At 61.5% G+C, this 14,390-nt stretch overlaps 1 protein-coding gene across 4 annotated transcripts in view; it reads right to left on the bottom strand.

Annotated features, from left to right (window-relative positions):
* CD82 (CD82 molecule) overlaps positions 1-14,390 on the bottom strand; it is a 53,224-nt gene that overhangs the window by 4,190 nt on the left and 34,644 nt on the right. For 3 of the 4 annotated variants that reach the window (XM_006157756.3, XM_027775401.1, XM_006157757.3), the window contains 4 exons: positions 11,714-11,786; positions 7,826-7,950; positions 7,623-7,697; positions 1,278-1,379 (listed from right to left, as the gene is read on the bottom strand). In XM_006157756.3, coding sequence (XP_006157818.1) covers positions 1,278-1,379; positions 7,623-7,697; positions 7,826-7,950; positions 11,714-11,786 — 375 coding nt within the window. The remainder of the gene's footprint in view (positions 1-1,277; positions 1,380-7,622; positions 7,698-7,825; positions 7,951-11,713; positions 11,787-14,390) is intronic. The other variant, XM_014591337.2, reaches the window with a different exon arrangement.

Genomic DNA, 14,390 nt, shown 5'->3' with positions numbered 1-14,390 from the left:
GGAAACACACACACACACACACACACACACACACACACACACACACACATTTAACAGACCCCAAAATGAAAAGCCATCTGCTCTGTGCTGGGAAAAGCCACGCTGTATGCAGTGCAGAGGTGCAAGGCTGTGACCAGCAGGTGGCGAAATGGTTACACTGTTGGACTGCCACGCAGCAGACCACGGTTTCTGTCTCTCCTCTGTCTTTCTGGTGAGTGCATGCACCCTATAACAAAAAAGTCTCAAAACTAAGAATCACCCAGAGGCCTTGCCCCATGGGGAATGGTCACTGCCCAGAGAACCACCTCTCCCCCCAGCCACATGGAAGGGTGGCCCCTGCCCATCCTGGGCCCTCCAGCTTCCTCCAGTCTTAGCAAGCGGCTCCAGCCACTGCAGGTCAGGCGCAGTGTGGCCGAGATGCCTCCCGGTGCACCCTGGGTCACAGCGCACCTGAGCTCCCCCGCAGGTGGGAACATCTGCCCCTCGCTCCCAGGAAAACAGCTGCATCCATGTCACCTGGACGAGTCCCACCTTCGTCTCCAAACTCTGCTCCCTCTGTTCCTCCTGCCACACAGCCCTCCCCTCACGGTGCCACCGGGTCCTAAGGGACCACCATGTCCAGCGCCCTCCTGGGAGAGAGGAGGGGCTGCAGCCCCGAGAGGGCAGGTCCTGGCCAAGGGCACACAGCAACCAGGACCACAGCTGACCAGTCCGTGTCGGCCTGTCTGTCCATTACCCAGCCGGTCAGTTAGCTGGCAAGTCAATTAGTCCGTCTGTCAGTCAGTCTCCCTGTACCTCAGGGGAGATCGCTCGAGCACTAAAATCCCCAAATTCAGCCTGGCGAGTGTTTACGCTGGACGCATACGGTGCAGTCACTCCCAGACAGGTTCAGACAGGATGTTCCTTTCACCCGGAAAGGCTCCCGGGCAGCTCTGCAGTCAGCGCTCCCCCTGGCGGCCTACCTGGGATTCTCCCAGCCTGTCAGCTGTGGCACCTGGCTCCTCACCTGCAGGGTGGCGCTCCCTGTCTGGCTGGACATGACGGCAGACAGGTGGCCCCAACCAACAGCCATGGCTGGGAGCATCTGCCCCTCACTCCCAGGAAAACAGCTGCCACGGAGCTGCCTCTAAGACTCCCCCACTGCAGCTGGGGACGGCGGCGTGGACTGGAGGGTGGGGGCAGAGGCACAGCACGAGGTGTGCGAGCCCCCACAGTGGGCAGGCAGCCAGCCCCGAACATGCAGCACCGCGCCCAGAGCACCAGGCGCGCCCACTCACCTGAGCCTGCACATAGTCCCAGGCCTCCTGCAGGCTGTCCTCCCGGCTGCCGTTGTAGTTCTGGATGAGCTCCGACACGATGCTGCCCATCTCCTGCTTCAGCTGCAGGGCGAGAGGCAGGGGTGGACTCAGACCCACGGCCTGGGCCCAGCCACCCTCCTGGGCCGGCACTCCCAGCCAGCCCTGGCCTGCCATGACTGAGGGCCTTCCAGTCATGCCCCCACTTCCCCAGCACCTCCGGGGTGCCCAGGCAGTCCAAGCCAACCACTCCTGCCCTCGGCAGCTGCATGGCCCTTTATTTATTTGTTAAATTTCTATGTACTTTGTAATTTCTTATTTATGTTTAATTATTGTACATCTTGGTGGGTACCAACCTTACGGCTTTGGAAGCACCATGCGCTGCATGATAATGAAGGCTATTACCACAGACACCTTCTTCCACAGAGAGCGTGGCGTCGTGTCTGCACCTCTGGCTCTGGCTCCCCCAGGGCTTTCCTTGGCCCTGCAATCCTTGCCCCCGCCCAGCAGGGCCGGCAGCACCACAGGAGGCAGGGCCCAGCCTTTCGTGCACCCCTCCCGGGACCCACACGATCTACGTCCCTGTGCCCTGTGCCTTTCCCCCTCACGCTCAGGGATTTGAGGTCCCCTGAGAGCAGCACCTGCTTCCTTCCTGTCCGCCCACCCCCGAGAAAACGCTGATTTACAAACGAGGCAGACAAGGAGTTCAGGGAACAGGAGGATTTGGCCCCAGTGCCTGTTACACACCGGGTCTGTACTAAGCACTTATAATGCGTCATCTCAATTTAATCCTGGCAGCAGACTGAACATGCTCCCTCACACAGCTGCAGACGACAAGCCCAGAGAGGTTAATCGACTCGCCCAAGGACACACAGCCAATATGTGGAAGACAGGTTTGGGCCGGGAGTGTCTGCTCGGGAGCCCAAGTATTCCCCCTAGAGCCCTAGTAGCCACACCTCAAAGAGCGTTTTCAACGGGGCCCAGGCGTGCTAGGCAGTTTGTCCAGGTCAGGAGCCAGGGCTGTCCACCTGCGGGTCTTGGTCTTTCTGCCCCAAGCATCGACTCCGCCCTAGTCCCCAGTGAGGGACAGTCCCTGGGTGTGGGAAGGAGGTTCCTCAGAAGCACCAGTGCGCAGAGCCGCCTCCCCACCTCCTCTGCCCACCGAGCTCGCCCCCAGGACCTGTTTATACCCCACACTGGCCACAGCGGCCCGACTTCCCCATCTCCACCCCAACCCCGGGGACGAGGTGACGAAGGAGGGCGGTGGTTTCCATGGAAACACCACCACGTTTTGGAAGCCAGATTGTGGCTGAGGGCCACAGCTGGGCCATGGGGACCAGGGCCACAGAGGCTGGTTCAGCTCAGAGCCGAGGCCTGGGGACTCGAGTGCCTGGGAGACCTGTGCTGGGAGCCAGAGAGGTCACCCTAGCAACCAGGTGACCCCTGAGACCAAGAGAGAGGAGGGAGGGCGAGCACGCACAGGCCCTCAGCTCAGGCCTGCTCGCGCTGCCGCCCGGGCCGGGCTGGTAGCTGCGCTCCCTGCTTGTTGCTTTAAACTGATTATCTTCTAAATGATTTTTTAGTTCACTCAGTCACTTATCTTATTTGCTAGAGGGTGTATATAGTCTCCAGAGACGGAGCAGAAGAGGGACAGGGACAGGGAGCAGGCATGGCCGGTGGGATGCGGACGCGTAATCCCTTCTCCACCCTGTTAGGATCTGGGGCACGTCCACGCGTCTGGCAGCATGCCTTTCAAACTGCGGAGGGCTGGGCCTTAAACTGCGGTCAGCTGTGTGGGACCTGGCCCCCTTAACCACTGGGGTTGGGGCGGGCCCTTTGCTGCTGCTTTACCCAGTGGTCCCTTTCCTCAGGGTGTCACTCCATGTGTCTGGGAGGGGCTGCCCCTCGCTGCCCTGGGCAGGTGTCAAGACCGGGCTGTCCACAGCGCTGTCCACACCCTGGGCTCAATGAGTGGCCGAGGGATGGGCTTGTACCTGTGGTCACGGGGGTGGGCCCCCTCGTTCTGCAGGGCCACTGGGTGGGGACCTGGGCTCATCTCCAGCTCACTGGGAGACAGCCTTCCTGACAAAGAGCCTGTGGAGCCCACGGAGGAGACAGGGCCGAGGGCTGGGGAGGGGCAGGGACGGGACCCTGTGAGACCGTGCAGGTCGCCCACCGAGGACGCCAGCCCTGGTCCTGCTCCATCTCCCTCTCCTTCTCCTGGAAGAGAAACTGAGGCTCGAAGAGCTAGAAGGACTTCCAAGGATCGCACAGCTGGCTGGCAGCTGAGACAGGGCCGCGGCCCAGGCACGGGCAGCTCCAGGCCTAAACTCTCCACCCCGCGGGCCACCGCTGTCTCACCTGAGCTGAGATCCTGTCCTGGGCTGACCCTGCTCACCCCCACCAACCCCCCCCCACACACACACACACACAATGCTGGGCTTTTAGCTCACCTCGAAGTGGGACCCTGCACAGGGACAGAATGAGAAGAGACCTCTGAGTTCGGCACATGACCCAGATGCTCACCTTGGCCAAGCTCTGCTTAAATGCTGCCCACGACGGGGAGCTCAGCACCTCACATGACGATAGCCTGTCCTGACCCAAGCGGTTGGTTCCCAGTTGCTCCTGAGTGACTCCTACCTACTCGCATTAACTTCCCCTCCTCCTCCAGGTCCCCGCTGGGGCCACAGAACAAGCCAGCTCCCTCTCTGCCCCTCAGCCAGGACCAACACGGACAGGACGAGGGCTCCAGGTAACTCCCCCACCTCCGGGTAATCTTCCAGGCTCCTGGTCCACTCCTGGGGACGAGGTCCTGTGCTCCGATGTGTCCAGCTACCCCTTGTCATGCGGCAGCCCAAATGCAAGGACCCAGATGCCCGGCTCCCCTTCCTCCCCAGGTCCCCACAGGCGCCGTGGCCGAGCGCTTTGCCGGGCTGCAGATGCACCAGCTCTGAGGCCCGGCACCCTGGATGGGAGAGTGTACCCTGACGGGAGCCGAGGGTCCTTGCTTGGGTGAGGGTGGGGTACACAGAGCCACCTGAGACTTTCCCTAAAGCCCAACAGCGATCAGCTGCCCCAGAGTCCTCAGAGGCCCACACCCCGTCCCCCACCCCTGGAGAGGTGGGCAGGCCCTGAGCTGGTCGCTGCTCTCCCCTCTACCGAGTACATGCTGAGGCCCCGCCCCACTCCGCTCACACCCTTCTCCCTTCACCACTCCCTGTCCCAGGCTCGGCTGCCCCAGGTCCTCCTGCTCTGAGAACCCCCACCCAGCAGGTCCGGGAGCTCCCTGGAACAGCGGACCGCGCGGAGTGGCACTGGCCCCGGGAAGCATTCTGCCAGCTGCACCAGGCACGCACACGGGCGACCGCCGGCTTTCTGGATGGGAGAGGGGGGACGGGAACCTCAGTTCTCCTGAGCCACCTCCCTGGAGCAGTTGGCTCGGCCCCTGTCGCTGCCCCCTCCCCCAAGTTCGCAGCCTGATGGAAGCTCTGGGAGCCACAGCGCCCACCTGCCCAGGCCGTCGGGTGGTCTCGTAGTAGGGCCCTCCCACACACGCACCTCCACCCAGAGAGGACAGGTCAAAACCTCGGCCTGCTCAGCTGGGAGTGCCGAGGTCACCTGCGGCCCAGAGAGGACAGGTCAAAACCTCGGCCTGCTCAGCTGGGAGTGCCGAGGTCACCTGCGGCCCAGAACAGCCGGCACCCAGCCTGAGGTCACACAGCCAGTGGCGGAGCCCACTCACGGGCCCTGAACGCACACCTGGGTCTGCCCATTACATGGAGGCTGGGTGGACAGTCAGGTCAGGAAACGGCCAGAGGTGCTCACAGCCAGGTCTGGCCCTGCCGCCCTGCGAGTTAGTACCGATGACGCAGGACAGCTGCCACCACAGCCCGCCAGCACAGTGCGGCCACCAGCGACGGCGGGAATGCGGACACCTGCTGGCCCAGCACGTCCTGGTGTCATGCTATGCACCTCGCCGGTGCCCTCACCCTCCACAGTGCTGCCGGGGAGCCCTCGGAGCCCCAGCACCAAGCGATGCTCAGATGTGAGAAGGGGCAGGCCCAGTGGGGGTGGGTCAGCACCCGGCAATCCCTGCCACTATTTCCCAAGGGACACCTGAAGGGGTAAAGAGACCACGAATAGCCTCGCTCCCCTCCGGGCCCTCAACACCAAGTGAGCTGCAGATGCTGTTTGAGTTGCCCAGTGCCTGGGAGGGCAGACTGCAGATGAAGGGCGGGGACCTGTGCTCTCGCGGCCATTGACGAGCGAGGCCAGACACTGCAGGGGATTCCGGCTCAGGCAGTCTGCTCCAGAGTCGAAGCCCTGGTGTGGACCCTGGTGTGGTGAAGTGTCCCTGTCTGGGTCGGCTCCAGCCCTGGGCAGGTGCCTTCTCCGGTGACAGACACGGAACCCAAGGAAGGAGAGGCTACGCACCTTGCTGAGGCCTCGAGCTGCCCCTTGCTTCCCAGGGAGCAGCGGCTGCTGGGAGTGTGTGCAGGAGGGACAGACAGCCTTTCTGGAGGCGCTGCAGACAGAGGCTAGGGGCTCACTCCGCCCGAGGCCCGGGAGGCCCCTGGGGACTGGACGGCCCATTCCCTTTCGAAGGGCCTTTCCTCTTAGGGCTCCAAGTCCCGCCTCCCCAGCTGGGCCTCCTTGCAGGAGTAAACAGCACTGAGGGTGTGTTTAGTCTCCTCTGGGCCTTACAATGCGCTGGGAAAGGAAAAGCAAATGGCTCCAACTGGGCCGGGAGTGGCTCCAGGACTTCCCCACGGAGCCTTCCAGAAATGGCAGTGGGCCCACAGGGCAGGCTGGGCAGGGAGTGAGGTGCGGAGCCTGGGGGTGGGGAGGAGGCATCGAGAAGGCAGTCGAGTCAGCAGACCTGATTTCTCCCAACAAGGGCAAGCTGTCTGACCTGGCCGTGCCTCAGACTCCACTCCTAAAAATGGAGGCGGCGGTGTCAGCGACCCAGGGTCTTCTAGGGTGGTCCTGAGGACTGGCCAGAGGCCGCCCGAGTCCGGGGAAGGAGCACCGCGGACACCAGTGGCCTGCGTTCACAGCTCCCTTCAAGGAGGGAGCCAGGGTGACTGGCCTGAGTACTAACAGGCAGGTGCACGTCTGGCCGTGGGCCCTGCACCCCGAGGGAACAAGAACTGGGTGACTGCAGGAGGCAGAGCCCCGAGGCCACATGCAGTGGGGCCTGGGACAGGTCGGGAGCCTGGGCTGTCCTCGCCCCTCACGGGCAGGATGGAGATTCAGGCCTGGGGAGGGGGTGAGAGTGAGCGTGAGAGGCCAGCACCATGCCGGGCGCGGGGGTGTGTGAGTCAGCTGGAGGGACGGGGTGCTGGGTTACTATTATCGATGTTGTTATCCACCTGAGCGTCCACTTGTCCATCTGCTGACACAGAACTTACCTTGCAGGGCAGTCATGAGGGTAAGATCACACAAAGCTTCTAGAAAATACCTCATGTACATAGTAGCTGCTCCATGACCCATGAGATGGTCGCAACTGACCGGCCCACCCGACAGCCTCTGTCTAGATGTGAACGCTCGAGGCTCACTTTCTCAGCCTCCCTCGAGGTCGGGTGTGCCTTTGTCACCCTGGGGAAGTCTGTCGGAGGATGTGCTATTCTGGTATGAGCGATGGCCACAGCTGGTGTAACCTACTTCCCCTTCCCCTGGCCACAGCAGCACAGACACTGCGCAGGTGCTGTGGCAGCCGTTGTGTGACCAAGAGGTGAGTGCTATGACGCAGAAAGGTCAGCACAGTGAAGACGCTCAAACCAGGCTCTTGGTTAAGACCACAGGCGTCCTTAGAGTTTAAGCCACAGTAAGTCAAACGTTTTATTCCTGAAAGCTGAATGCCTCTCCTCTGACCCAGAACTAGTGATGTTCCTATTACCTGGGCCTCGTCTCTGGATAGAGTTAATGCTCGTTCAGGTGCCTTAATAATACAGATGACTGACAACTATTTATTGAATGCTCACCACGCCACGCACCTTGCAACATCTGAGAGTTACGTTTTATCACGGTGCCTATGTCACTGAGGGTGACACAGGCACAGAGGGACAGGCGGCTTGCCCAAGGCCACACAGCTAGAAAGTGGTGGGACAGAGGCGAGGTTCGGGCCCAGCAACGACTCTGCCCACAGGCGCTGCCTTCCCCCTCACACTGCACCTCCTGCTCACACGAGGCAGATGTCAGGTCCCGGAGGCTGTCCCTGGCACCCCGTGGGTCTGTCCCTAACGACTGAGAGCTTCCTGTCTGCCCCACCCCAAGGCGGACCCCGTGTGGCCCGTGCAGCGGTAGGGCAGGGGGGCGGGTACCCACCTTGCCCATGTTGAAGTAGAAGAGGACTCCGGCGGCCACCTGGGCGATGAGGATCACGAGGAGGAAGGCGAAGTACTGGGACACGGAGCGGGCGGTCAGCCGCGGTCCCTTCCGGGCCCAGCCAGCCTGTGCGCCCCGGGAGGTGGCCCCCACCCCGCCCGTGGGACATGCAGCCATCAGGCCGGGCGTGGCAGGTCACTCACCAGCCCCAGCAGGCAGCGGACCTCGTTGACGGCACCCACGCAGCCCAGGAAGCCCATGAGCATGGTGACCACACCCACGCCGAGGAAGACGTAGGCCCCGGTGTTGAGCGAGCTGGAGGAGGCTTCTGGAGAGAGGAGGCACAGCTCAGAAAGTGGGCTTCGGGCCCAGCGCTGTGGCCTAGCGGGGGCCTGCTCCCCACGCCCTTGGTGCCAAGAGAAGACCCACTTGGGCCCCAGGAGAGGTTCCAGCCCGGACTGAGCCTGTCTGACCCATCTTGCTGTCCTGCACCTGCGGCCCCACGGCCCTTACGGGGTCAGACAGACTCTGCGTCACCTGTCTTACTCGGCCATGTCCCTCTGGCCCAGAGAGGTGCGTGAGCAAGGGCCGGAGCTGGGGTTCGGGAACACACAGACCCCCACACCTGGGTCTTCCCGCCGACTCATGGGCACACGTGCTCATCCCTGCAGCCAGCAGGTACCTGGGCCACCTGCACGGGCCGTGCCGACCGCGGGGCCATGGTGGTGAGACCGACAGGCCTGACACGCGGCGGGGGGCAGGGACGGTGTATGAACCGTGCAGGTTTTCTGGTGGTGTTCTGGCCCTGCAAACCCTGAAGCTGGTTAATGCCGGAGTGAACTTTGGGGCTGGGCAGGGGCTGGGAAGGCGGGAGGCCAGTCAGAGCAGGTGACACTTGAGCCTAGAGCAGAGCAGTTGGCCAGCTGGCCCGTGAGGATGGCCTGGATCGGGGTGGGGAGGGAACATTGCAGGCACAGCCTGGAAGGAGCAAGCGTGCTCATGTGAGGAACGGGACCGGCATGAGAGAGGAGCCCTTTTCAGAGTCCCTGGGGGACAGAGCCCTCCCGGGGCAGGGAGTCAGAAGTCCTCCCACCAGCACTCCCTGAGGAGCCCGGCAGAGCAACAAGGCCCGCTCAGACAGGAGGCTATAGCTGAAAGGTTCTATTTAGTTTTATAGATATGACTGTGGACTAATGAATAGAGTATGGAACTGGGTTAGGTCCCAAAGCTAATCAGAGGTAATGAAAGGATCATAAGCCAGTCCCTGAAAATAATCCAGTCCTGTCTGTATGAAATCCAGAAGCGTATTTAGGCCTCGTTAGCACTGATTCTCAGACTCAGAAACATCGAGAACATCTTCCAGAGAAGACACAACAGGAGCATCAGAAACCAGATGCCACGTGCACCTTGAATATCAGCTTCGAGCGTCAGAGAGTGGTAGCTGCTTAGAACAGAGATTTTAAACAGGAAACTAGTCTCTTTGTAGCATCCCCAAATTCCATGGTAACGAAAAACCTGGGCCCTCCAGGAACATGTGCTATCTAGTTGTCTTTTTTTTTTTTTTTGTAGAGGTTTTTGCCTGAGGGCTCATGCACCTGCAGGAGAGAGAGAGACCCAGACAGTGAGAGGACCAGTGAGAAATCACCTCCCAGGGGGTGGCCACGCCACAATCCCTTCTCCTGCTTTGTCCTTCTGGGCTCTTGGACACTCATACACGTGTTCGGCATGATTACCAAGCCATAGGGTCCAGGACTCAAACCACAGTCAGCCATGTGGGAGTCTAGCAACAGAACCACTACTCCATCTGCAGGCCCCTGAGAATCTGACTTGTTAATACACTGTCCAAGGGACGGAGGGCGGCCAGGGCTGACCATGACTCTCCAGAGACCTGACGAAAGCTCATCTCCCCCCTGGCTCACCAAGAGGCATTAGCTGGAGGGTGGGTGGGTGGATAGGAGGCCACAGGGCCCACCTCCACGTCCTGCCCCCACATGAACTGTTCAAGAGCTCAGGAAGAGCCCTGGCCAACCTGCCCTGACTCAGGTCTCTCCCCAGAAGCCAGCTAAGCTGTAGGGTCTCGTTTCTCAGCACCGCATGGATGGCCATCTCTGTCCCCACTAGGGGTATCAGGCCTGCCCCAACCTGAGAACCTGACTTAGGAAGGGCAGGTGCACATGCGGGGGCAGCCCACCCACTGCGCACAGCACACGCAGGGCAGGGGGAAGGTGACCGTTTAACCTTTCTGGGCCTAGCAGAGGTCAGATATAGAGGGTACATGGTCAAACTGAAAGGAGAGACCAGCAGTTGGCGTAATGGCTATGTCACTGAACTCCCATGTAGCCGACCACAGTTCGAGTCCCGGACCCAGTGGCTTAAACTCCGGGCGCACGTGTATGCGTGCCCAGGATCCCGAGAGGAGAACATTGGAGAAGGGATTGTGGCGTGGCCATCCCCCCTGAGGGGTGATCACTTTCTGTCTCTCTGTGTCTTTCTGGAGAGTGGATGCAAAAAAAAAAAAAAAAAAAAAAAAAAAAAGGGAAAAAAAAAAAACTGAAAGGAGCTCAGGCCTGAAGGGACTGCAGCAGGAGGTGAGGAGGGAGGCAGGAGGCAAAAGGGAAGGCAGGAGCTGAAGCTGGAGGTGAGCAGGGAAGCAGGAGTTGCAGTAGGGTATGAGGAGGGAGGCAGGAGTTGCAGCAGGGTGTGAGGAGGGAGGCAGGAGGTGGGGAGGGAGGCAGGAGCTGCAGTCGGAGGTGAGCAGGGAGGCAGGAGCTGCAGCAGGAAGTAGGGAGGGAGGCAGGAGCTGCAGCAGGAGGTGGGGCTGCCTGGCCTCCAGACTTTGGCCTGTGGCATAGCCCTGCCTGGGCATGGAGTGGCCCTGAGGCAGGGAAGCTGGGCTTAAGCAGGGCTCAGGAGAGTGTGCCCCATATGGTGAGGGCAGAGGGTGTGCAGCCCAACTGAGGCAGGGAGTGGACTCCAGCCGAGTGGAGGACCAGCAGAAGATGGGCCTCATGGCCCCTGGGCATGGAATGTGGCTAGAGGGTGGATCATCCTTGCTTCCCACCTCCTGAGGGAAGGCCGGGCCCCTGGGAGCTGGGTAACAGGTGTGGCCCCTCAGCCCCACATCCTCACCAGGTTCAGTTTTACCAAATTAAGCAGCTGTCGAGGGCCAGAGTCCAAACCAGCTGCCTTGGGCAGCTGCTGAGAGGGGAAGTGAGCCAAGGCCGCCCTCAGTGAGGGGAGTGGCCTCCCCCCTGGGCTCCCTTGGGCCTCATGATGCCTTTCACAGCAGGCAGCCCATGAAAGGAGCCCACACAGCAAGCCTGGAAGGCTTCCTGGAGGAGACTGTGAGTAGACCTGCACAGAAGAATGCCTTGGGTCCCTTCCTTCCTGCTTCTAGAGCGAGAGAAGGGGCTTCCCCGTTGTGGCTCACCCTGCCACGTGCTGTCTTTAGGAACACAGCTCTGGGGGTTGGAGCCTCACGCCCACCATTAGGGAGTGGGTCAATCATCTCAGCAGGAGACTTCTCTGAGCCTCTGTCTCTTCATTGGCCAGTGAGGATGGAATAGGTCTCTCTCCCATGCGGGTGGGATTAGGACGGCCTACACACAGGCGCTGGCTCGTGACAGTGTGAGCGGTAGCAGTGCTGGCGCCTTCCTGGCACTGTGTGGGCCTGACGCTGGGGCAGTGTCTGGCTCCTGGTGTGCCATCGGCACCGACAGTCTGTCCTCCCTGCCAGTCGGTCCTCCCTGGCTCTTCCCTACCTCTCTCTGAAATGGGGAGGGGAGGGATGGGTGCCCACATTTTGTAGAACAGGCAAATGGAGGGACGGAGGGTGTCAAAGGCTTTTGCAAGGTTAGGGCCGAGGGAGGGGGCCAGGCAGGGACACCAAGCCTCCCTCCACCCCGGTGCGCTCCGGACAACAGCAGCTCTGTTCGGGGAGGAAGAGAAAATTCTTTCTGGAAACGCCTGCAGAGGGACCATGAGGTTGGCTGGAAGGGGGTCAGGAATGATGGGAGGGGACTTGGGGAGCAGCACTGCCAGTACCCGGCCCCCTCTACTGTGGGCCAGGGTGGGGCGTGGAGGGTCCTTACGCAGGACAGAGATGAAGCTGCTCTTGTCAGCCAGGATCCACACCCCGAAGCCTAGGATCACTGCCCCCAGGATCTGCAAGGAGAAGGGGCAGTCAGTGGGGAACCCCAGAGTGGGGGACGTGAGAGAGCCCCCAGCCTGCCCCATGGTCCCCACCAGGGACGGAAGGGCAGCGGGCCACAGAGGGAGCCACCTCTACCTGTCCCCAGCCCAGGGATGTCATGGCCCCAGGTCTCAAATCACAGCAATCCAGCAGGGCCATACGTAGGGAATCCCTCCCAGCCCCACCGCGCTCAGACCACGTCCCCTGGTGCAGCTCCCAGCCCAGGGGTGCCCCTTCCTGCGCTCACCCCTCCACTCCAGTCTGGCTTAGGGCCAGGAGCTTCCCAAAGCAGTCAGGCTCTGGGGGCCCCTCCGTGGACTGGAACACCAAAGCCCAACTTGTCCTTAGAACTTGGCAACGAGGCCACCTTCCCCAGGAGGCGAAGGGCGACCACTGTCTGAGCCTCTTCAGAGCCATTCCCACTGGGTCCAACTCACGGCCGTCTGCGTTGGTCCCTGGCTAGACGGGGACTCCCTGAGGGCACGTGGGGCTGGTGCCCTGCTGCTTCCTGGCAGCCAAGTGGCAGAGGTATGTGAGCCCAGGACCGAGTATACGTGGAGGAGTGAGGAGGCCACGGCTGACGAGCCAGGGCCCCGGCCCCAGGAGTCCCCACTGCTCCCCTCCTGCCGGGACAGGTGCACACCCAGAGCTCGCCAGCCAGTGGGGTCCCAGCCAGGATCCACCTTCCCACGAGTCAGCCGCAGCTGGGGGAGCACGTGCTGTCTGGGCAGTCACAGGTTCCCTTTAGGGACGAGGATGACCCTGCGCCACCCCACAGAGCTGGGACATGGGGCCTGGCCTGGGCCCCCCGGCAGATAACCCTCCTCTATTACCAGCTCTGGGTCCCTGCCCCAGCCATCATGCCGCGACCTCGGGTCCAAGGTCAGCAGCTGCCACAGCGCCCTGAGCCCGGGGCCGCCTCCCGATGCCTGTCGTCCCTCTTCTGTTGTCATTACAGAGTCGGGCCAGAGGAACAACCGGTAAGGAGCCCTGAGCCCTCGGGAGCCGAGTCGGTGACACTATTTTGCAGTAGTACTTGGTAAAAGCAAAATGAATGTAGAAGCCCATGACGAGCTAGCCCCTGAGGTCGAGTCTGGACGGGTCAGTGGTGCTGGCTGGTGCTTCTGCCTCAGGCCCAGCATGGCCGGGAAGGGGCCGCCTCATCCCCCCGCCCCCGACCCAGTCTCTGCCCCTTAAAGAGGAGCCCGGCACCACAGGCCTGGTGAGCGGCCACACTGTCCCTGTCCTCTCTACTAGGCAGGTGGGCCCGTGATCGCCCTTGTTTATCACACAGGGACATTGAAGCCTGATTTCATCCATTCGGGGCTGAAAGCCAGAGGGTGGCAGCTATGGGAGTACTTGGGGTCTGTCCTGGGCCTCTGCCCAGGAAACCCATCTCTGGGGACAGGAAGAACTGAGACGCTGGGAGGGAAAGGGTCCATGGCAGAGGGCCTCCTGGTGAGGCTCTCACCATGCCGTGACCCCCCCCAAGTCTTGCAGCCAGCTCAGATCATGGGTGCATCCTGGCTGCACCTGGATTGAACAGGTCAACCCGGGATCCGACCCCAGGCCCTTCCCACATGGCTCCAGTATCTGCAGCAGTGCCCTGCCAGCCTTGCCACCATGCAGGGTCCGATCACACATGTGTTCACGCTAACAGTGGGTCACAGCAGTGTGCTTACTTGGAGGAAGAGCTCTGCCAGACCTAGGAGTCTGTCTCCCAGGGACTCCCGGCCCAGCCACAGTGGCGTCAGCGGGGTGTGCCACTCTTCCCTGCTGAGGTCACAGACAAGACCAGGGTTCAGATTCCAGGTCACCACAGCATGCCAGGCCCATGCATGCCCATAATCCGCTGACCGGTGGGCTGGGGGAGGGGCGGGTTGAGGCATGGCAGGACCCTACTGAGGCTGCCTGCCTGTCTGCGCCCCTCATGAAAGAAACAAAATAACTGCAAATAAAAGATTCCTGACTCCCTGGCCATGCCATCCGCCACCTGGCAGCACGGCTGGGGGAGAGCTGGGCCTTGGGTCCACAGTCTGCTCCTCAGAGCCACACGGGCACGGCCCCTCCTTGTCAGCCTCCTGCACTCACAGGGGGGCAGGAGGGAAAGGACCCCTCTGAAAAGGAATTGGAGAGGGATCAGCAGTTGGCGTAATGGCTATGTCACTGGACTCCCATGTAGTCAACCATGGTTCGAGTCCCTGACCCAGTGGCTTAAACTCACGCCAGGCGCATGTGCGTACATGCCCAAGATCCTGAGAGGAGAATGGAGGAGAAGGGATTGCGGCGTGGCCATCCCCCCGGGGGGTGATTTCTCGTTTTCTGTCTCTCTGTCTCTCTCTATCTGGCGAGTGCATGTGCCCTATAGCAAAAACCTCTGGGTGGGGGTTGAAAAGGAGCGGGAGGCAGGGCAGAAATGCCCTTGGGGCAGGGGCAAACACAGTCCTGTAGGTCTCTCCAGGTGGGGCTCAACCAGGCCCTGGGACACTTCCCAGGACACTCACAGCAACAGCCAGCACTGGACTCCCCTGGACCTGGGCAGCGCAGCCAGCCAGAGCAGCCGGCTTTGTCGGGGG

This window comes from Tupaia chinensis, unplaced genomic scaffold, assembly GCF_000334495.1.
Source record: "Tupaia chinensis unplaced genomic scaffold, TupChi_1.0 Scaffold000561_1, whole genome shotgun sequence".
Classification (NCBI taxonomy): domain Eukaryota; kingdom Metazoa; phylum Chordata; class Mammalia; order Scandentia; family Tupaiidae; genus Tupaia; species Tupaia belangeri.
Note: the sequence above shows the minus strand (reverse complement) of the source record. Positions and strands in the feature narration are given on the sequence as shown.